At 41.7% G+C, this 23,748-nt stretch overlaps 1 protein-coding gene across 1 annotated transcript in view; it reads left to right on the top strand.

The window, feature by feature from the left end:
• LOC129335811 (chromatin remodeling regulator CECR2) overlaps window positions 1-23,748 on the top strand; it is a 105,225-nt gene that overhangs the window by 43,035 nt on the left and 38,442 nt on the right. The window contains exon 2 of the mRNA XM_054988610.1: window positions 14,640-14,734. Coding sequence (XP_054844585.1) covers window positions 14,640-14,734 — 95 coding nt within the window. The remainder of the gene's footprint in view (window positions 1-14,639; window positions 14,735-23,748) is intronic.

Here is a 23,748-nt window from a genome sequence, read left to right as displayed (position 1 = left end):
CTAGCATCCTGTGCAAGATGACAGCTCAGTGGAGCAAGACAGCACTGTGTGGCCATCAAGAAAGCTGAGGAAATGGTGGAATTCCAGTTAGAATTAAGAGGCCAAGCTGGGAGCGTTAGCTAGCTAAGTCTCTAAAAAGGCGATTTAATAGCTTCTTTCAAACTGTGTATCTTCCTGAGATACTGAATGCAGCAGAACATTGTACTTTGAAGTTTCTGCTGTGTGTTGCACTAGGTAACACCAATTAGATATGTTCTCTTGGGATATGTTGGACATTTCTAGTACTAGACCTGTTTATAATCCTGTCCTGTCCTTGTTAACTCTTCAGCTTGTTGCTTTTTAATTTCACTTTAGTTTCCTGATTAAAAACAGCATCTTTTTATATGACCTTTTAGATATTTGAATGGCCTGTATTTCCACTCTCTTGTGTCCATTTAGAAGTGCTTTAACAGCATTTGAGTTTGATTACATGCAGATGTAGCTGTTGCTGTATTGTTAGAACAGCCCTCTCCTTAGTACAGTTGTGCCTACACAGAATCTACTTACATGAATGGCACATAATTGCTCTGTTTAAAATGGAAGCAGCTTGGCACGTCATGCGCAGTGGGTTATGTATGAATACTTTGCATGATGCTTCATGACAACTTGCTACCCGTGTAGCCCAGTATGTGAGCAAGGCAGGAACATTTTGTTATGAAGGAGAATTCCATTTCCTCCCAAGTTGTGGGTTTTATTTTTCAGAGTTGTGTATCAGAATGTCAACATGCTATAGAGCTATATTTAGGCTTCAATCATAGGAACACTTTCTTGGTAGAAAACCCTGCTGGAAAAAATGGGACTTCTGTATAAACCTACGTAGGATTGTTCCCAGAATTTGTGTTTTTGAAGGTTACCTCAGAGGCATTGCTACAATAACAAAAGTCGCAAAGACTGAGTCCTGCGGAAAACAGCTGCGGAGTTTTATGGGCATTGCTGTAGCCATGCAGACTGAGGCATGTCTTTTATCAACAGGTAGGGACATAAAGTGGATATGGTCCACTTATGGTCCAGTGTTATCAATCCTATGGAAGTGGGATTGCTGGAAAGTAAAACTTGTCACCCAAGAATTTTGTGCTTAATACTTGGGCTACAGTTGCTAATGTTTTATCAGATGCATTTGGAGATGGATGGACACAGTGTTGGCCATTTTACAAACTTCATTTGGTGCATGGTTTGATTTTATCAATGGAAATGGTCACAGTGAATGTGGATGTCTGTGCTTCATGTTTAAACTAACTTGAAAGGCAAAAATTAACCTGTTCAGCTGAAATAGGCAACAATATACCTTTATAAGACAAATGTTTCAGGCAGGAATGAGACAGAAATATGCACTGATTTCAAAATGCTTTCTCTAGATAATAGTTTTTATAGTGCATGCAACAGTCTCTTGTTCTGTTTTTCTCAATTGGTTGGCAAATCTTCTTTGAGTTTATTGAGTCATGACATTGTTCCATTTGTAATATGAACACATAAATATTTCTTATACAGAATCAGACCATTAGTCCATCAAGGTCAGTATTGTGTAAGACAGGCAGCAACTCTCTAGGGTGTCACACCGAAGTCTTTAATATCACCCACTACCTGGCCCTTTTCCCTGGAGATGCAGGGGATTGAACCTGGGTCCTTCTGCATGTCAAGGAGATGTTGTACCACAGAGCCATGGCCCCTCCCCATATAGTTCCTGATTGCCAATGATGATCCATTTGACTTATCAAAGATTTAGCATGAGACATCAGTTATGACTCAGTTGCTCTCAGTTTATTTTTCCCTTAATGACATTGTCAGACATGATTGGCTGCATAGCAAATTCCGTGCACAATCCCTAACTGGCTTTGATTTCCCTTTCCAGAAAAAAAGTCAAACTAGCAAAAAAGAAATGGCACAGAGCAGCAGCAGAGAGGCAGAAGTAAACATGGTTGAAAAATGTGAATAGTCTTACAATTAAGGGTTTTGGTGTGTGAAATATCCCCCCATATTCTCCACCCCCCTCCAACTGTTTGTGAATCAGAAATCCAAATGGGATTGGCCATCCATAGCTTTAAGAGAGGCTAAAACATCTGCAACAATTTTAGCATAGCATTGGGTTTGGTGTGAGAGTGCAGTTCACATTCATTGTTTCTTATGCACACTCATGAAATGGGAGTCACAGATCTAAAATGGAGAGCATCCTCATCCTGTTTCCTTTCTAGTTGCCCAGAGAGGTAGAATTTTGAAATATGTTTGAACCCTTGGTTTTGGAGCTGTGGCCTGCTTACCACATTGCCAATGGACTTAAAAGCTTAAGAGAACTCCCACTAGGTATCCATGAAGCCTCTTACTGTAGAAATTGGCAACATTGTGGGATCAGCTGTTCTGTATTCTTCCCACTGCAGCATAGGCTGAGTGAACACTGGAGCAAAAGTAGCAAAGCTTCAGGGAATAGTATCAAGAACTAACTGGCTTGGTAGCAGACAGTCATGATGATGCTTTTCCAAAGTATGTGATTGCATCACTCAGGGCAGAGTGATCATCGTAAGCACTGTCCTGTTTGTACTTATTGGCAGGAGACACACATTTTGTGTGTTTGTATGTGTGCATGCATGCATGTGTGCACACACTGGCCATCTACAGAGAGAAATCCAGTCTGCATAGGAAAAGTATCTTTTTTTTTTTGCAACCTGAGCATTGCTTTGAGCACTGTGATAAGCTGACTGAATTTGAACTCTTGCATTTCATTTTTGCCTGCTTGCTCTGTGGCTTGACACATTTTACCCAAGATTATATTGTTTCTAGGAAGCCAAGAAGTAAAAGATATTTGCTGATAACTTAATGCTGGTTTTAACAGCCACTTGTTTGGTAATTATTCTGTTATAAGCTGATATCTGTTCTAAGTGCCCCTGCTATTTGTGTGCGTGTACATGTGCTCGCGCGCACACACACACACGCAAACACATGTTTAGACAAGCAAATTGCATATTTTCATCCTGTAAGGTAGAAATCAAAAAACTTTCTTATGTGGTGTTGGCAGCCTTTATCTTGTCTCCAGCTTAGAGTGTCACAATTACCTTCGACATAATATGCACAGTGGGAAGCCCTAGGCTACTCTTATCCTCTCCCATTTACAGCATAGCCTGATACTCCTTTCAACCAGCAAAACAGACATATGGGTAAATGGGATAGATGCTCTGCACTGGAGGAGAAGGGATTATTTGAAGGGGTGGGCAGGACTATTAGCTGTAGTGAGAGAGAACAGCATGGTCTCCAGATGCTTTGTCTGCTAACACTGTGCCACAAAACTGAGTAGAATATGAAGAGTTTGAGCTCATGGATTCTCTTATTTGCTACTTTAAAAATTCTTAAAAAAAAAAAAAGATCTAGAAAAAATGCTTGTGAAGCATATTTAAAAGTATAGTATATCACTGAGCAGTGAGAGAGATCAAAGGTTCTTTAGTTTTCTACATAGAAAAGAATAATTAACAATTGCTCAGATGTTGAATATTAAGCATTACAGTACAAAGATATTATTTTTATCAGACCAGCTTTCTGATTACAAAAACATTGTTAGAATAAATACTTAAAACTGATCCTTATGAGGCTTTCTGTTATTCAACTGTGTGATTACCAGATTACTTAGTACAATATGGCCTATGTAAATTACACCCCCTTGCAGAACTTTTTGAATGTGTCCTTTGAGTGTGCCATTTGGGAGCTGTGAATGTGCAGTGACTGCAAACCTATATTCCCTCCACATAATCAACATAATGCCTAAATGGGGCATAGGTGCCTATGTTCTTTCATACAGACCCCCATCAAGTTGTGATTCTTGTCCCTCAAAAATCATCTGATTGTATATAGATGCTATGTTGAACAGGTGGAAGTAAGATGAGGAAACAACCTGTGCGCTATTGTCCATCTTGGTATTCAATTTGAACGTGTACAGAACCACAGAGTGAAGTTGTGACCGACTTGTTGCATTAATTTATAGTACAAGTTTCAAGTCTTGGAAGTTTTTGTTAAGACCTTTTTGGATGCCCTATCCTCAAAGCCACTTGTTCATGTGGTACACTTTCCCTCATTTCCATAGATCTGTTTGTCCTCCAGACAGCTGTCAATAGTTACTCAAGAACTATGTTACTTCTGTGTTTCACTTCTGTGTTTCACTGACAACTTGAGATTACTTGTTCTACAAATAGGTGTCACTAATGTATTATATGAGGACAAGCAGAACGTTTGTTACTTGCCTTTAGGATGGGTAACAGTGGAGCATGGATTGGAAATAAAGCTGGGTACATCCATCACACGCTTAGTTGCTGCTGTGTTGCCTCAGTAACCTTCAGGGAGCTAATGTGGAATAATAATGGTGGAGGGCCTTTTCAGATCCAAAAATCACACACTTCCTGTGTTCTGTTCTAGTGGTGGCAATGATAGGTGGTGTTGCCATTACCAGAGGACAGGAGTGAGCCCAGGGTCCTGAAGCCCATTTCTGCAGCTGTTCTCTCAACTGATTGAACTGATACGAAATGTTCTACTGCTGCTTTGACCACCACAGTAGCTGAGCTTCAGATTTCTTCATTTAGGATCTTATTTGGTTCTCCATAGCCCTGGACCCCATCTGCTGCTAGTGTTGGTGCTGATGTATATGGCTGAATTTCCCCATCAATCTCTGTGGTTGCTAAAGGTCTCTAGTTAGAAGTTGCTAAGATATCTCAGAGCTGGCTGTGGCTACCACCTTCTTCTCCCAGGCTTCTCTATCCTTGTAGGCTCTTTGTTGCTGACCCAGGGAGAACAGTCACTGTTAATGAGGACTTGTCCTTCTGTGCATCTTTGACTCACGTGGCTGGGTCCATTCCTGTACTGTTAATATGGTCCAGAGTAGGCTGCCCCAGGGAGTGTTGTATGTGAAAATGTATGCCTTGTGCCTTTATTTCGGTCTCTGTGCCATTTTTCTGTGTGTCAATGGCTGGCTTTGGGGGTTGACTGTGCTTGTGTGCTTTGCCCTAGATTCACTACTTTGCTTGGCCAAGAATCTTCCAGTCTCAATGGCTGGCTGTTAGAAGAGGCAGGTGCTTGTAGATATGAATCTTTCCTGCATTCCTCTTCTGCCAGCAAGTTTCTTCTGACTCCTCAAAAGCAGATGTTGGTATAAGGAAAGACCTTGTGGACAAAATTCCACAGAGCCTGGGAGTTGCAATGAGGAGGGGAGTATGTAGCAAAACCACCCTCATTTCCCTCACTTAGCAGGGGAGCTTCTTGTGCTAACAAGAACACAGGGTATATCCATATTTTAGTAGAGTTTGCCAGAAGGAAGAGTACACAAGCATATCTAAGCAGCATGAAGAAAATAGTTTGCCTGAAGTGATTTGGTCTTCAGTTGGAATGGCTAATTGGTGGTCTGTGGACAGTAACCCCAGAGGATTTTGTCTCCTATCTGAGCTGATTTACAGTTTTGGCCTGCTTTTCCATTTGATGGAAGCAGGATGCACAGCTCCCACACCCCCTACACTAAAATGTGTTATGGAACCTGTACAGTGACGGGCTCTATTGCCAAAAGGAGGGGGTTTTGACCTCATGTAGGGCGTAGGTGGTAGGGGTGGCTCAAAAGCAGCAGCTTAAGGAGGGAAATGTTGGCATAATGGCAGAATCTGTGTAAGTGTGTGCGAGTTTTCATGAACTGGTTCCCAAGTAATTGAATGTTAAAAATATAACCCTCATGTTTAAATAGGGCCATACCTTGCATATAGAACTGAGGATAAAAACAGTCTTGTGACACCTTTAATGAATGTGTTATGATGAACTTTGATAGGCAAAGGCATGGTTCATTTGATGTACAGTAATGCTGAGGCCCTTATTTTTAAAGTTGGTTCCAACTACATTGAACCAACTCTAGTAGTGCTGGGAGAGAGTGAGGTGAAGCTTCTCCTTTAACCAGATCTTGACAGCAGATGGGATTCATTTACAGGTGGTTTGCTTGTTTATTTTTTTAAAATTAGGTAGTTATTGTGGCTGTTGGGTTTTCCTAGCCGTTGTGAAAGGAATACAACAATGGCTCTGTGCTGTGGTTTTCAGTTTATAACCCTGTCTTTGTAACAAAGCTATCTCGCACCTCTGCTAAGCCCATATTGTAACATTATCCCCTTGTTCTAATGCTTTCTAAACAGCCTCCCATGTGTAGTTATAAAGGGGGGAGGCAAAGCTGTGAAGTCTAGAAATAGCAGTGTCATTAAGAATAAATCCAAAGAAAACTAGCATCTCGTGGTTGAAAAAATGTTGTAGAAAAGGGAAATAGCAAGCCTAGGATGCCATATTTTGGACTTATTGAATGTTGTTGAGTGTGATTAAAGATCTTCCCTTTTTCTGTAAGAAAGTGGCAGCATTCTGGACAATGCGTGACTCCTTTAGAGTTAATTGTCCCTGGTGGATGAAGTGCCAAGAAACTGTTTCCTTGAAGAGGGCTGTCGATTTGGTTTCCCTTGGCTGGAAGGAGGGGGTATGTGTGTGTTTTGACTCCTAACTCTGGTATTGTCTTTTGTCTTTGCTGCTGAGGCAGCTCAGATACAGAAGGGGGGGGAGGGGGCTTTCAATTCAGGAAGCCATAAAGCAGTTGAGCATCTTATTTAAAGTGGGCAATATATAGTCCTTTTGCTGTGCAATTGTCTACAGAGCTGCAGGGAAGTGAAGATGCTATGAAATCAGAGGAGGGGTGCTTAACCGCAGCTGTGAGGACCGGTGGTGGATGCGTGATGTAAAAAATACAAGCAGTTTTACCAAGCTGTATGCAAGAGAAATAAAAGCAGATCGAGAAAGAGGGTGCATGCTATGTACTTTGGGGTCTGTACAAAGAACTGGAATCTTGTAACTGTGACTGCTGAGGGAGAGATAGAAAGCTGACTCGATAAAAGATTGGCCCATACCACTACTCATATTCATTGGAATGCTAACTTCAAGTGTAAAACATTACAGTTTTTTTAAAAAAGTTTTATCACATTGAGACACAGCTTTTCAAATTAATCTCTCTTTAGTTCTGGGGAAAATATCTAGAACCACTCCAAATTTAGTGGAAACTAAACTAAATCCTGTACCTTAGTGTACAATGCTTGTTTTTAGTCTGTGCCTCAGGACAGGTGGACCCTTCTGACACTGTACAGCTTGCAGTTTAAAATGCTGGACAGGGAAGCAGCCAACATATGTCTGAAGGTGTGTAACTATTTTAAAGTATATATATTATGTATGCAAAGACTGCCATTCTGCATTCTCTGAATCCAGAGAAGGGTTGGGGTATCGGCTTCTCACCTTCAAGGATCCACCTTGCTCTTAGCCAAGCTTCACCCAACTTCTGTTCCTACAGAGGGTAAAAAAAAAAATCACAGAAAAATAACCAAAGTCCAGTTTTATTTTCAGAAAATGGTCTGGTTATTTTTTTCAAGGGTACTATAAAACAAACACTTTTATAGGTTTATTTATGTTTATACTTGTGCTGGTAAATTTTTAAGATGGTGTAGGACTCCTTTGGTTTATAACAGACTGACACAGTTGCCTTACTGAAATTAAGAAGTAATTACTATTACTGACATTATTAGTATACCCTGAGTACTAGTTACACAAAACAAAATGAAACCAGCATGTATACATTGTTTGTTAAATTTTTAAAAACATATCTCATTTTTAAACCTTTTTTGCATCTGTGCTTTAACGATTCAAGCAGCAAATATAAAACCTGTTTGTCAAACCATTTGCTTAAAAAAATATTTTCCTAGTTTCAGACTATATCCATCTACTTTACAACAGGGTGTCCAGACTCAAAAAGACATGTATTATTTTAACGTTGTAGTGCATAAGTAAAATAAATCCTGGTGAACTGTTTAACAAAGTATATAGATGGTTTATTTTTCCTTTTGCATCTGTTTCCAGAGAATCCAAGTTTGTTCTTTATTTACTCCTTGTCTCTATAAACTTAATTTTCACTGACTGTCTTCTGTAAAATTCACATTTTAGGGTGCATTCAGATGATTGTTTTAACTTGCAGTTAAATAAAAACATACACATGTTTGGCTTGTTGCTCAGTTAGTACATATCTTCTCCTCTGCCCTCCCTGCTCACATGGATCACAGTGAAAGGTACCTTTTAGTTATCCAATGCGGGCACACAGGGTAACAGTTCCTCTCCCCCCATCCTAAATCAGGTTTTAATCCAGGCTTAGAATTCCAATTAGCAGGGGAGAGGAACTAACTCTGTATCCAGTAGGTCCTTGGATTATACAAAGAATATTTTACAGCTTCACCTGGCAAGATTAGTCAGTTGCTAAACTGCTTTTTTAATTAGGTTATTTATTTAAAATATTTACATATTACATAGTTACTTGAAGATTCTAGTTTACTATCATTTAATCCTGTTCCATACATGATGGTGCGAACTGTTACTCTTTCATTTCCTTTTGACATCTGTATACATATTTGAGAAGTAATAATACTGAACTCATGAAGTTGCCTTATACTGAATCATACCATGAGTCTATCACAACCAGTACTCTGACTGTTAGCAGCTCTTCATAGTCTCATGCCAAGGTCTTTTGCATCACCTACTATCTTACTCTTTTAACTTAGAGATGGCAGGAATCAAACCTGGGACTTTCTGCATGCAAAGCAAATGCTCTACCAAAGGAGCCACAGCCTCTCTCCAGTTCCCTTTGTCTTTCTTTGGGCCAAACAACCCTGTTTGATTTTCTTTTGATTGCTTGTCAGGCGAACCAGCATACCTCCAGCCAAGTATTAAGTGGTTTAATATAGCTGATGGGGATTGTTTGTGACCCAGAAATGGGGAATCAATATGATGACTAAACATGGCAGAGGTAAACTTGATAGACAGTTTAGATCTTTGAAAGCAGAACTGCAAATGCTTTCCTGACCTGATGCTAAGGAAATTTGGACCTTGCTGCCTGTATCCTAGCTTTGCTTTGCTTTGGAAAGGTGGATGTCCTTGCTGTGTGTGTGTGTTCCCAGCAGCCATTGCAAAACTCCAAGGGATTTAGTCATGGGGTGGGGGAAGGGAGAGATGTTAAACAAGCTTTTCCCTAATGAGCTGTGACGCCAGCTGGAGATGGGGAGAAAAAGCTATGTTCTCTCTTGTCCAGTGCTCTCTGTAAATCTACGGAACTGCGTGTCTCCATTTTGCTCCCCTCCCACTGGTCCAGTACACACAGACAGACATACACACTGCTGATTTGCTGCCTCTTCTCCATCCTTTCTGCTGTGTCCCCAAAGCATTTTGGCAAGGTTCAGATTTCTTTGCTCACAGCTCAGTGCTCAAGGAGAAAAGGGGAAAAACAAAGGACTGAGAGGGATGTGAAGGGAAAGCTCTTACTGCTTTATTCCAAGTCTGAGCACTGTGCAGCAGACTTAGCTAGAATCCTGTTTTTCCTTCCTTTCTTTGTCAGCAAGTTTCTTAAAAGTAACATTTGCTGTCTTTTAAAAAAATCATATGCATAAGCACACATGCTGGCTACTCTCCCACACTTGCCTCCATTAGAACTGGAACCATTATTTCTCTAGCATTTATCCCTTTTAGGCTTAGGTTTTATAAGTTAGCCCATGAAAGGCAACCTCTCATTCTGCAACATCGTAATTGTTTATGGTAGTTGTGTACATGTAGGTTTGGTACTCCAGACTGTGTTGCAAAAGGGGGTTTATGAACCTCTCCAAATAGATCTTTAACCTACCTATCCTCCCCACTCCACAAGTGAAGATTTTGAGTAAGTGCTGTTTAAAAGGACAATGGTACAGTCACATTATTTTCACATGTATTACTAAACAAGCAAGAGAGGCACAGCAACAAGCATTACAGCCACAGCTAAAAAGGGTAAGATGCAAGTGAGTTCTGCAATTGTGTAAACTCAGCAATTGTGTATAAGACTCTGTTCTTCTCATTAGATAAATAATTGCATAGCTTCTCGTTAAAAGGCCCTAAAAAGACAAAATCAGCCATTAGAGTAGAAAGCCAGCAGGGGAATTGGGGCTAACAAACGTATGATATGTGTGATGTAATATATATAGTATAAGAAATCTGCCTCTTAGGCAGAAGTTGTGGGTATGTGCTCAGTGCAGTAAGGCCCTGGTTTTCAGGAAATGAATTCATACCCTTGAGGCTAAGTCTGCTGATCTGGAGTAGAGAAGTATATAGGTAATGTTGTGAGGATATACTAGAGCTGTCATGCTCCCATGGTGACATCTGTGCTGTAAAGAATAGATGAACTTGCATTGGGGGGATCAAGCTGAAGAGAGGGCAAATTATTTCTCAGAGTGGTCCTGTTTTTTGAAAAGCCAAAAAAAAAAAATCCTTTGTGCTGAAGATATCCCTCTAGGGTTGGGAGGATAAGGTCTCTTGGCAGTGGGAGATTTTATCTTTAGGAATGTAGACAAATGGGTATGTGGTGGGCCTTTTGACAATGGTTGACAATGGAGCAGTGGTTGTGGACATTATATACTGTCTTAATTGGCTGGTCCATAATATGGGGGGTGGGTCATGGTGTATATCTGTATCAGAAGGTTTGAGAAGTGTAGAGTCATATGATTCTGGAGGAAAATTGTAAGTTGCTAGCCAGGTGATTGAAGTTCAGATTTTTCAAGGTAGCATTCTCAGAACTCTTGTCTTCTATCAGCAGGGTTGGCTAGATAGGTGATTGGGTGATATTTCACATAATAGCGCTTAATATCAAAAAGATTATAGAGAAGCTTTTAACCTATCTCCTAAGAAGAAACCAACAAATGCATATACCAAGGGCACTTGAGAAAGGAAGCAAAGTATAAATGTTTTTGTGGAAATAATAGAAGCTTCTGAATTAAAATGGGAGTGCTGGAATGTCTGATGTTAAATGAGAACTTAGATACAATGGATGTTTCAGAAGCCTGGAGGTATGGGGAAAACCAGTGGAATACGGCTATCCCTGGATTAAACTATGATAGTAATGATAGGGAAAGATACATTAGAGGTGGCATAGTTCTGTTTGTTAGAAAGGTCATGGAGGCTAGTAAAGAGGCAGAGATTTTCTCACAGAATTGCTGTGGGTGGAAGTACACAAAGGAAACTTAATGTTAGGAACATATTGTCATTTGTTTGACCAAATTGCTGAAAGTGATCTTGAAATGTAGGAAGAAATTGGGTAGGCAACCAAACCAGAATTTTTTCAAATAATGGGCGACTAAGGGTTCTGAACATAGTCAAATGCAATTTTTGATCCTCTAACAAAAATATGCAACTTGTACCTAAAATTAGCCTCCCTTTCAGAAAAATAAAAAATTCCAGTGGTTTTAAAAAGGAGATTCAGTACACAGAAGATTTCAGAAATACAAGACCAGTTAGCCAAATGTCTGTTCTGGGTAAATTGGTGGAAACTGTCTTTATAAACACATGCACAATTATTATTATTAATCAATAGAGAAACAAACCATACCGAGGAAAAATCAGTAAGACTTCTGTAAAGGGAAGTCCATCCCCTGTGTCCTTCATGGAGTTTGTGGACAGGGTTTTAATAAACACGTGGACAAGTCCCTCATCACCAGAGGCTTCAGTGAGGTTTAAAGCCATAGAGTCCACCATCTAAAGCAGGCATTTTCTCTAAGGAGGGCTGTGGCCTGGATAGGGTTTCCAGGCCCCCTCAACCTCCCAGCGGGGGATTAGGGCCTGGCACTTACCTGTAGGGGTGTGGGGGCGTGTGCCTGAAGCGTGCATGCATGCGCTCCCGCAAGCACAATGACCTCACTTCCAGGAAGTGACGTCGTCATGTGCCCCCCCCCTCCCGGAGCACACCCACGCTCTGCAGGGGCCGGGATTGGGGACACTGCAGAGCGCGGAAGTGCTCCTGCCCTCCACAGCGGCCCCAAAGGCACCTGTTTCAGCCCAGATTGGGCTAGTTTTGGGCCCGTTTTGAGCTGCTGCGGAGCGCTCCTGTGCTCTGTAGCTGCTTGAAATGGGCCCGGTCCAGCCAAAAGTGGGCCTGTTTCGGTCTGCTGCAGAGCACAGGAGCACTCCTGCACTCTGCAGCGGCTCAAAACAGGCCTGATCTGTGCCAAAACGAGCCCGATCTGGGCCAAAATGGGAATGTTTTGGGCTGCTGTGGAGGGCTGGAACACTCCAATCCGGGCCTGATCTGGGCCAAAATGGGCCCAATCCAGATGGTTGCAGTGCATGGGAGCGCGTAGCACTGCAGGGGAGCGCACATGGGAGGTGTGCTCCCCCCACTGACCTGGTAAGTGGAGGTGGGGTGTGGGGGCAGGGGATACCCTGCCCCTGGCAGGGGTCTGGCATTCCTAGGCCTGGAGATCAGTTGTAATTCTCAGGGATCTCCAGCCTTCTGGCGGTTGGCAACCCTATTTAGGATAAGAGAATGGGTTCTCTTTGTATTTGAAATTAGTTAAAACAGGAAGTAGAAAGTGGGAATAAACTTCCTCCAATGAAGTAAGATGTGGGGTTTTATAGAGATTAATATTGGGACTGCTACTTTTTAATTTGTTCATAAATTACATGGATTTAGGGGAAGTAGCAAAGTGGCCAGGTTTTTGGATGACCCCAAAACACTTTGGATGAAGAGAACTAAAGTGGGTTGTGAATAGTTCCAAAACAATAGAAGTCTTTGGGTGATGGATCAATGATAGTGTTGACTCTGTGACAGCAATGGAGAAAAAATTCTGTGCTACGGATTAATAAGAAAGAGGCTGAAAATAAAATGGCCAGTTTAGAGAGAAGATGGATAGGGGTGGGGCATGACAGAGGTTTATAAAATTATACAAGTAGCGAAGAGGGTGGATAGAGAACTTTTTCTCCCTCTCCCATAATAATATAACTTGTGTGACCCAGTGAAGTTGATGGACAGAAGATTCGAGAGAGAGAGAGAGAGAAGTGCTTCATTCAAAGAGTAATTAACTTGTGGAATTCACTTCCAGAAGATGCTGTGCTAGGGACGAGACAGATTTGTGAAGGATGGGTTCATCAGAGCTTGCCAGCCATTATAACTTAATGGCTGTGTTCAGTAGTAGTAAGTAACCTGAATACCAGTGTGTATGCTCAAGATTGATGTAAAGCACAGGAGAGGAGAACCAGTAAGCTGCCCTAAGCTATTCGCAGTGAAGTTAGAAAAAAAATATAATGGATGGCCAGAGAAAATTAAACAATAACAAAATAGACCAAGCTGAACCTGAAGCCATGTTAAGGTGTATACTTAAAACCAAGCTTAAAGCACCTCCAGCAGCCTGCATGAGGAAACTCTGACACTGCCCATATATAGGGGTAGAACAAAAAAGAAGCAGTAGCTGCAGCTGCCAGATCAGCTGGAAGCTTGAGGAAAGGACTTCTGCTGACATTATAAACCCCGTCCCCAGCCGCCTTACCACTGTTGGGAAGAAGAACCTGAGAGAAACGAATCTTAGGTGACTTGGCCCAAGCGAGGAAGCTCCACTCCTGGCTGTCAGCATCTAGGGGGAGTTTTTTCCTCAAGGCTGTTCAGTAAATTTGCATCTTCTACATACTTTACTATTTGCCCTAAACCAGAATAAATTCTGCCAAGTGAAGGGCATAGAGAGTTGCATGGTAATGAAGGCCAGTTTCTGACCTCAGGAAATCGGTCAGCCACTCCTCTGACTTCTGATCTGAAATGTCAGATTTAAGCAGCCATTGTCCACACAATTTCAAACCTGTATTTTCAATCATAAGAGCTAAACATGTGTCCTCTCTTTTAAAATGTGAAAGAGTAAAGTTCTAAGGAAGCTGTTCTGTGCCTAGTGCCGCATTCTGCAGAATCTCCTCATACTCAGAATCATTACATGGCCTGTTCAAAGTTTATTTATGATTCCTTGTATTGAATTAAGACAACAGAAGACCAAAAGAAAGAAAGAAAGAAAGAAAGAAAGAAAGAAAGAAAGAAAGAAAGAAAGAAAGAAAGAAAGAAAGAAAGAAAGAAAGAAAGAAAGAAAGAAACCATTTGAACTGCAGCATAATATAAAATCATGCCAGCTTCCCCTGCCCCCACTCCGTGGTTGTCCCAAACTAGATGTTCCATGTTGAATTTGACTCAAATTGGGAAATCAAGTTTGAATTCCAGCTCAAACATTATCTTTGTTGCTTTGGAGAAAGCATAGCATCTGTTTGTAAATCAAGAACAAGAACTTCACACACTTTATTTTGAGAATGGGTACAATAAAGAGCCCCATGGCGCAGAGTGGTAAGCTGTAGTACTGCAGTCTAAGCTCTGCTCATGACCTGAGTTCGATCCTGGCAGAAACCGGGTTCAGGTAGCCGGCTCAAGGTTGACTCAGTCTTCCATCCTTCTGAGGTCGGTAAAATGAATACCCAGTTTCCTGGAGGTAAAGTGTAGATGACTGGGGAAGGCAATGGCAAACCACCCCGTAACAAAAAGTCTGCCAAGAAAACGTCGTGATGCAACATCCCCCCATGGGTCAGTAATGACTTGGTGCTTGCACAGGGGACTACCTTTACCTTTACCTGCGATAAAGATTATAAAGCAATTTGCATGCTGGTAATAAATTCCAGTGATATCTATTCTGTTCTTGTTGTAGTGAAAGCCACTTCAAGAAGAAAGAATTTGGAGAAATTAATTCATTTGTTTCTTTCATTAGGAACTTGAAGCAGCTCTTTACAGTGATGATGTGGATTTCATCAGTGATCTGATTGCTTGTCTTCTTCAGGGCTGTTATCAGCGCAGTGACATTACGTGAGTAGTCTCATTCTGTGGCTTAAATGCTTCTGAAAATAAAAAATTAAGAGTCAAGAGGTGTTCCACAGCTTCTGTGGACTACTGAAAAGGCTAGTGCTAAATGCTGAGTTACATGTCACATGAGCACAAACAGCTTTCTGTTTGATTGTCTGTAAGAGTTCTGTCCTCGGTCTCTTAAAGGGGGATATTCTGATCCCAGCCTCCACCTTTCACCTAGCTGGCAGGGGGGAAAGGCACAGGGAACAGGCTTGGGAGCTCCCGCGCACTCTGGAGCACTTCTTTATCTGGAGTGCGTAAGTCCAACTGATATGTATACCCCCAAAAACCTCCCCATCCCCCTATTTGAGCTCCAGGGCACTTGGCAACCCTACACAATACTGTGTCAGTATATTCTAAAATACTCATACAAATATAGTGGAATATTTACCATTAGAATATGTTTTCCATTAAGAACCATCAGCTTGCATGACACTAAAAGGAAAAAGCTATACATTCAGAGGCACACAAGTTTGATTTTACTAACAGATTACATTTCTATCCCACCTTTCCACATAGTTAAATCTAAGAAAGGATGCAGGGAGAAGAAGCAACTCAAGACTCACAAGCTATGGGTAGGAGGGAATGCAGTCACTTTATATGGTTTTATATTACTCTAAATGCTATAGTTCATTTCAATAAGGTTTGTACAAGGCTCTCAAGTTCTCATGCAGAGAAAGTCCTACAGCCTTAATTACATGGTTAAATGGAGACCCACACCTTCCACATGCCACTCTAGGAAGGGCACCAAAATCACATAAATATTTCAGTGCTGAGTTACCATAATATGGAATCTAAGGAAACTCCCCACTGAGGGAATGGGATCCCTATTATCGTGACTGGCCTAGCAAACATGTAATGTGGTTCTGGGAAAGGCGGGGCTTGAATAATTTAGCTGCATATCCCTTCTGAAGAAGGGAACTTTGACTCTCAAAAGCTTATACCCTGAAAATCTTGTTGGTTTCTTAAGGTGCCACTAGACTTGGATCCTGCTGTTAGCTGCATGTGTCCCACAATGCGTTTGCTGGTAGTCCACTTGCTAACAAAAACAAAGGCTATGGGAAAGACTGTAGAAAACTGTTGCCAAGAGGGTCTCCCCAAAAATTTAAACTGTATACAATATCCAATAGTGTCTGCTTATTGCTAAATCACCCTTCTAACATCATATATAAATCACTGCCACTTTGCAAAAATTATTTTTATCTATCACAGTGAATACTTTAACCAATACGCAGTCTACTTAAACCAATACACAGTCAATGAATATAGAACTACATGTGGAATTACATATGTACAAATCAATACAAAACAATGTCTCTCTGTCTACATCCACTAGTAGTCCGTAATATGTTCTCTGCTTCAAAGAATGTTCCAACCTGATAGTAAACGTTCAAGATGTAGGGGAAGGTCCTCCTTCAGGTGGGGAAGAAGTAATGAAAGTGCTGTTGTGCTGTGCAAATCCACGTCCTTTCAACAGTATACAGTTTAAATTTTTGGGAAGACCCTCTTGGCAACGGTAGTCCACTTGCTTTCAGAAGGTAGCAATACATATATCATTGTTATGTAAAGTTCTGTAAAACATGGGCTGAACATATATACAAACTGGAATTAATAAAAACAGATAATAGATAATCTGCTTGGTCATGGGGTTTAGAAAGTGAAAAGAACAGACCATTAAGTCAGAGATGTTCCCTACTCTTCCTGTAGAGCATTTGATCCTTATCAGCAGTTATCAGCAGTTTCTAGTCAAATATTTGTTAGTCATTTTCTTTCCTCTAAGATCAAGGCTATATATTCTAATGCACATTCCACTTTGAATGGCAGTTTCTAGCTGATGAGGAGTATAAAAAGAGCTCTGTCAAGAACATTGTGCCTTAGACTATGTGCCAAGGACGTGCAAGTTCTCATCAGCTTGCCTGTGTCAGGAAGACGCTTAACTATACTACTGTTCCTTCTATAAATACTACCTGCCCACCTGAGGATGGTATAATTTTTATGTAGTGATTTACATCTACAACATGTGCTTCATTATTTATTTATATTTTCTTGCACAGCATGTAAAAATTGTTGACTGGGTTATGGAACTGCCTGGCTATTGTTTTTCTGTATGCTGCATGATTAAAGTACTTCTGCTAATTATAATGTACTCCAAAGTAATTTTGGAAATGGAAGCCTAGCTGAGAACCATTCTGGTGAACAATTTAAATGTACTTAGGTTAATTTGCCTATTTGTCTTGCAACGAAAACATGTGTGAAGACTGTGCTGTTGTGAGTCTTTGGTTTCTTGGTTTTAAAATGTTCTTCGTTTTTGGAAAAACAGTCTTTTTGATAAGTATGTTGCAGGGCAGCTACATTTTAAAACATCAAATTATCAGTAGCTTTAGAAGCACTTAAAAAGATTACATCATTGTGTGCATTTTTAAATATTCAGTAGTTCGTGGTAATTGCTTAAAATTTCTTGAGTAGTCCATCCTGCATCTTTTCCTATATACCCCTTGATCATTTGTCTTTCAATATGTTTCATTTAACGCAAGTTCCATGCTAGTTCTTGGGATTGAGAGGAAAGGAAACTGCTAAGACTGTTCAAAGTAACAGGCATGTGTGATTTCTTTTGCTGGTGTGTCCTTTGCCATAGTAGTAGTAGCAGCCCAATTGAGACATCAGAGAGCGCTGACGGACTGTTTTGTTTTAACAGACTGGTGAAAATATCAGATGAATGAGGAGGAGGGAGGATTAAAGAGTTCCTGTAAAAAGTTAGATTGGTCCCTATAGATGTGAATATTTATGCAATGGTAATATCAGTAAGCCAGGATATCCTCAAGTATGTTTTTTATTACTCCTCTAGTTGAATATTTATATCTACAATAATAACGTATGAGGTCTTTGTTCTTCGTGTCTTACCTGTAGCTGCATTCCAGGATATCATTTCAGGGTGGATTAAATGTACAAAATTATGAAGCAAAATGAGATGGTGGGAGGCTTCTGTGGCAAAGGCCCTTATAGTGAATAGAAAAGTGCTTTCAAACTTGTTGAACATGGAGGTCAAATTTTCCTGGACTAAGCTTTTGCGAGGACAATGTGATACCAAAATGGCCAGAATGTGGGCCTTTATGCTCAAAAAGTTGGCCATCTCTTGCCTGCTAGGAACATCATGAGAGCCAAGCATGACAGTCACCCAGGTGACAGTGTTCACCATAGACAGTGTTTGAAAAATGTGGTGTTTGAAGACAAGGAGGGTAGCAATGACGGGAGGCTTTCATACTATAAATGGATTAGCATTTATGAGTTCTTCTCTTAGGACATACTAAGAATGAGTAAATAACAAGAAAAATTTAAAGATAAGAACTGCTGTACCATTTTGGCAAGTAGTATTACAATAAAAATGTTTCCTGTCATTTTATAGGATTGTCCTAAAATGAAGACTGCTTATTGGGACAATTGGCATTTTACCTAGAAAATGTCTTAACTGAAGTAAATGTTTTTATTAAAGTCCAAGATCTATTTCTCTACAATAAAATATAGAATATTTCAGCTTAAATCTTCCAACAAAAGTAAGGGAAACTTTGCTCACGATATTTGGGTATAGTTTTGCATTACTTTGCTTTTCTGGATTTATGGAGTTTATCCAGCTAACACCAAGGATCTTTTTTTCTGCTGATCTTGCAGAGTTTTTACAGGCATCTAGTCCAGCTGAAACAAAGATAACTTTATAGGAGGGGATTCTAACTATAAATTGCATCTTGTTGCATGAGTATCCATGTGGCTGAGCACGAAAACAGTTGTGTATTGTCAGATATTTATGCTGAGAGTGTGGGAAGCAGTTCCCGTATAATCAAACCCTTTCCTAGATGTGTGTTGTGGCAATGACCTCACTGTTCTTCCTCCGCCTTTCCCATTCTCCTCCTTTTGGGTAGCAATGAAACTGGGCTGCTTCAGCTGTCATCTCTAGGTTAAGTGGCTGCATTTGCTTCTGTCAAGCTCATACATGTGTCTGCGATGTGATCTGTTATTAGATTAGACGGCCCCCATCGGCTCTCTATTCCCCCAGCTTCCCCAGAGATTTTGCTCCACTCCAGTGCTGTTCCAATTCTATCTGTGGGAGTGCTGTGGGAGTCATTGCATCAACAGCTTCCTTTCCTGGCTGTGAGCGTTTAGTTAAGAGTTCTGTTTGAGAGGAGGAACTGAATGGAGATATTTTAACCGTGCATCTTGTGCATTACAGACTGAATGGTTTTTGGTTTAAACCAGTTATCACTTTTGTTCCCTAAGGACTGCTGCTTATGTAATAGTTTTGTATTTGTAAAAAATGCACATGCATTGGGTCAGCTATGGTTCCTTCTCTGATCCTATGAAGTCCCTATTCCTCCTGTGCTTTACCCAGTGCCAACAGCCTGACAATTTGCCCATATGACTCCTGTGCTGAGATTCCTGACCCCCTTTTTAAGTTGGGAAGGCAAAAGCCCTGCATCTGCTCCTCAGAGGAATACACTTTCCTGTTTAGCTACTGTGGCTAATAGCCACTGATAGACATGGCGGATGGGTCTAAGAAAACCAGGCAAAGACCCTGTTTAAATGTGCTGTTAAAGGTTCAGTTAGAAAGGTACAAGCCTTTGGTAGCAGTATGGTATTTCTTCTCTGCAGAGACTAGTACCCTGCTTGATTTAGCTTCTTCATAGGCTAAGAGCTTTGGAAGCTATGTTGCAAGGTTTCCCCCTTGGACCTCCTTCCCCCACTAAAGATAAGCAAAGAGCTCCATTGTGGCTGTCTGAGGTCAGGCCTGCAGCTGTAACTCAGATTAGATTGACCTTAATCAGAAACAAGCCTTTTTTTGACATGGCATGATAGATTGATTGCTGTAGGGGAGAGAACATTAGCCATCCCTTAGGTTTTTCCCCTTCTCTTCCTCCTGATACAGTCCTTGCTTCTCCTGACCCTGCTAATGATGTCTGAATGAGGTCATTCAAACACACATTAGACTCCTCCCCATAGTTGTCATTTCTTTCTAGGCAAGTTGCATTTGTGAAAAACATATTGCCAAATGGTTCAGATGAAAGCTTTCACGACCTTGACTATCACTAGAAAATGCTCCGTTTTCTGCAGAGAGATAAACTTTAAGCATCTTACTCATCTAGGGTTGTCAGGCCCCCTCAATCTTCCAGCGGGGGGGACAGGGGCCTGGCACTTACCTTTTGAGAGAGGGGGGTGCATGCGCGCCCTCCCACAGACGCGATGACGTCACTTTAGGGTGACATCATCGCGCGGCCGGGCGCTGCAGAATGTGCCCGAAAAGGGACCGTTCTGCCGTGAATTGGGCCCGGTTTTGAAGCACTGCTGATCGCAGGAGTGTTCCTGCGCTCCGCAGCACCTCAAAACAGGCCCAATCCACGGCAGAATGGCCCGTTTCGGGCGCTGCAGAGTGCAGGAGCGCTACTGCACTCTGCAGCTGCTGAAAAAGGGCCCAATTTGCTGTGGATCGGGTCCGTTTTGAGCACAGGAGTGCTCCTGCGCTCCGCAGCAGCCCCAATCTGGGCCAAAATGGGCCCGATCCCGGCGGCTGTGGCACACAGGAGTGCGCCGCGCAGTGGGGGAGCACGCAAGGAAGGTGCACACACCCCGCTGCTCAGGTAAGTGGGGGCGGGGTGTGGGGAGCAGGGGTGGGAGATCCCCCGCCCCCACCGGGGGTCTGGGATCCCTATACTCATCTGTCTGCTAGGGAGTTCTCTCGGAATATGATTATCCTATTCCTGTCCTACAGAAACTTTATGAATTGCCTTTCCTCTGAAGTAAGCTTTTTATTAAAGTTGTCTAACCATCAGTGGATTAGGGGAGGGAGAGGGGCTGTGGCTCAGTAGTAAAGTATCTCCTTGGCATTCAGAAGGTCCAAGATTCGGTCCCCCCGTATTTCCAGTTAAAAGGATCAGGTGGTAGGTGATGTGAGAGCCTGGAGAGCCGTTGCCAGCCTGAGTAGAGAATGCTGACCTTGATGGACCAGTGGTCAGATTCAATATAAGAACGATACATCTGCTTTACTTCCATTTGGGCAGGATCTATACATTCCTATCCTGTTAGGCCTTTCCCCTTGTGCTGCACATGGCACACAGTGTAGGAAAGATGATGCAGAAGATGAAAATAAAATGAATGCATGCACCCACTCATTTCTATAAAACAACCAAAACAAAAAGACACATAACATTGCATGAATAATTGTTCATTCCCAGCAGCTAATAATAAATGCATTTGGTTAACAGTGTGCTCATGGTAAATCAACAGTTTGTAGGAGTTCTAGAATGGGCAATATTTACTCATTTGTTTAAACCATTTCCACACCTTTTCCCCTGCTCTCAAATGTGTTAGCGAGACCCTTTATTGCAAAGGACAGGACCCCATGCAGATAGCAAAATCCACACAACTGGGTTGGGCACATTAGTGATACAGGGAGCTGAGGGTTGCGTTTCAATTTGCAGAAGAGTCTGACTTTTAAAATAGACACTGGTTTTGAAGTGAAAACAGCAAAGACATTGCAAAAAGCAGACGGTGGTGTTTTGCACTGTAGTGACCCAAAAGAGCACCCAGAAACTGATGGTGGCCTAGTAACCAGGAGGTGAGCCAAATATGGTGGTGGGGGAACCAGCGGGGGACTGGCAAGCCTAGTTCAAGCACTCTGCAAATGGTGTAAACTGTGGATTTAAGAGGGTGACACCAGCTATATGCTCTTTGAGTGCCTGTGTCTGAATCCTATATTACCTCCCTGCCCCCGCCAGACAGTTTCCCCATTTTATAACTGTCCTGGGGAAGAATGTAACCATTGAGTTGATACTTATAGAGACCTGCATTGTAACTTTGTCTATAGTTTCTTTGTTCATTGGGCTCTGATCCTAGAAAACGGGAGGGATCACAAGTGTTTGGTAGCTATTTTGGAGTGGCTGGTGATGATCCAGAAATGTGATTGTGCTTTGTTTCCTCCCCTTGCATGTAAATTTACAGTGGCATGACATCGTGCTGATGTTGGGTTGATGATCTGCCCGCTTATCTCCAAACACTCCCCTTTCTGTACTGTGCCTAGTTGCCCTGTACCCTGTATGGGAATTTGCTACCAGTTGTTGAGGGAAGGAAGGTTCTGCAGCCCATACACATTGGGCACATGCTTCTTAGGGCAGGGGAAGACATTTGTAGCAGTTGAAACCCGAGGGGGGATTCCCCCCTTCCTTGCTTACGTATGAGGGGTGAGTTCTCCTTGCTGCCCGCTTTGGAGGAATGGAAGGTCTTGAGGTGCAGTAACTGTAAAGCTTCTGAGCAGAGCATTGTTTGAAATTTGCTACAACAATGTATGCTCTCCACCTTGGCTATTTTTTTCAAAGTGCCCTTTCTATAGAGATCCCATCACCAAAGCTCCCTCACCTCCAGTGTGCATGCCCACCATCAGGCCAGAGATGTATCGTAATTTGAGATTTTACTTCATTTATTGTTCACCTTTCTTGTTTAGACTTAAGGCAATTTACAGAATTACAAACACAAATGCTATAAAGACCATTATAATACTAAACATTGCAATCAAACTGGCTTGTGCCATTAGGCACAAAGCAATGCAATAGAATTGTATTACACCATTAGAGAAGAGTGAAATAACAGTAAACTATATTGTAAAAAATGCTGGGGGGGTAGAGAAGAACCGCTTAAAACTTGCAAGTCACTGAAGCTACAACCCTGTTCCCAATGTCAGTGCCCTCTTGCACACTTCCATTTTGCTACATTCCTATTCCCATTGTAAAAATGCCTTGCTGAATAATTGTTTTGCACCATCTGCAAAATGATAGATGTGGGAGAGGCTTCCTGTCTTGGTCAGGTAGGCTTTTACACAAGATGTAAGCCACAAAAGAGAATGATTATGTACAAGGAGCTGTTGGTCTTACCTCTTTGCATGGTGGCACCTTCAGAAGGCTTTGCTTAGAGAAGTGCAGCTATCCTGGCAGGGCCTATTGAGGGAGGCAACCCTTTAGATAATTTGGGCCCAGGTCATGAAAGGCATTGTCGGTAATAACTAGCACCTTGAATTGAACCTGGGAATTAATGTGAGTGTCCTGGATTTATATTGTGCTTTAGGAGAGCTGTGGTTGGCTACATACTCAGAAGATATCCTAAGCTGCTCCATGTCTGTGTATGCATGGCAGGGGGACTTTTTCATTTTTGTAGAGTATGGCATACTTATGCCAGTATTTTTGCTGATGTCACATGAGACCGGGGTGGGTTAGACATAAATTGTGGGAGTTTAGGGTACTGACTGATTCTTGCTCCTTTTTCTTGATGCTACCCATTTCTGGCCCCTATACTGGTACAGCTGTGCCATGTGTCAATTTTATATCAGCATAGCATTAGTTATGCCAGCATGGCTTTAAATGGTATCCTAAGTAGTTCACAAGCTGGTTTTACGGTCGTGCTGTAAAGCCTTAACCTTTTTTGGACAGGATTGCAAACGCCCAACCCTAAAAATAGAGAGAGAAGCCTGCAAAGTGCTAAGTATGTGAAGCCTTGGTTTTGCCTCCTGAGAAGGAGGAATTAAGATGAAAACCAAATTAATAATTTTTAGAATAAAAACATTCCACAGTTGGATCAAATCTGAGAAGTAAGAATACTTGATTGATTGATATTAAAATATTTATACCCTACCCTTTCTCCTGACTCCAGGCTACTTATCACTGTAATGAGCAGGTCCATGTCAGTGCTATAGCAGCTGCATTGGATGTAAATTTGATTTTGAAGGTCAAGTGCTGGTCTTGTCCTTTAAAAGCCCTTATGGAGTAGGTCTAAAGTACCTTGAAGGGCCATATTCACCTATATCAACATGCCAAGACGCTGAGATCTACAGATAATGTAGGAACTGATTGTACCTGGAGAGAGGTTGGTTGGGATCCATGACAGATGCTTTTTAGCAGATACTCTGAACACTGAAGGTTAAGAAAGAAATTTCTGTTCCAGAA

Source organism: Eublepharis macularius, chromosome 9 (assembly GCF_028583425.1).
Source record: "Eublepharis macularius isolate TG4126 chromosome 9, MPM_Emac_v1.0, whole genome shotgun sequence".
Taxonomy (NCBI): domain Eukaryota; kingdom Metazoa; phylum Chordata; class Lepidosauria; order Squamata; family Eublepharidae; genus Eublepharis; species Eublepharis macularius.
The sequence above is the reverse complement of the archived record's forward strand: the minus strand, read 5'-3'. Positions and strand labels throughout refer to the sequence as shown.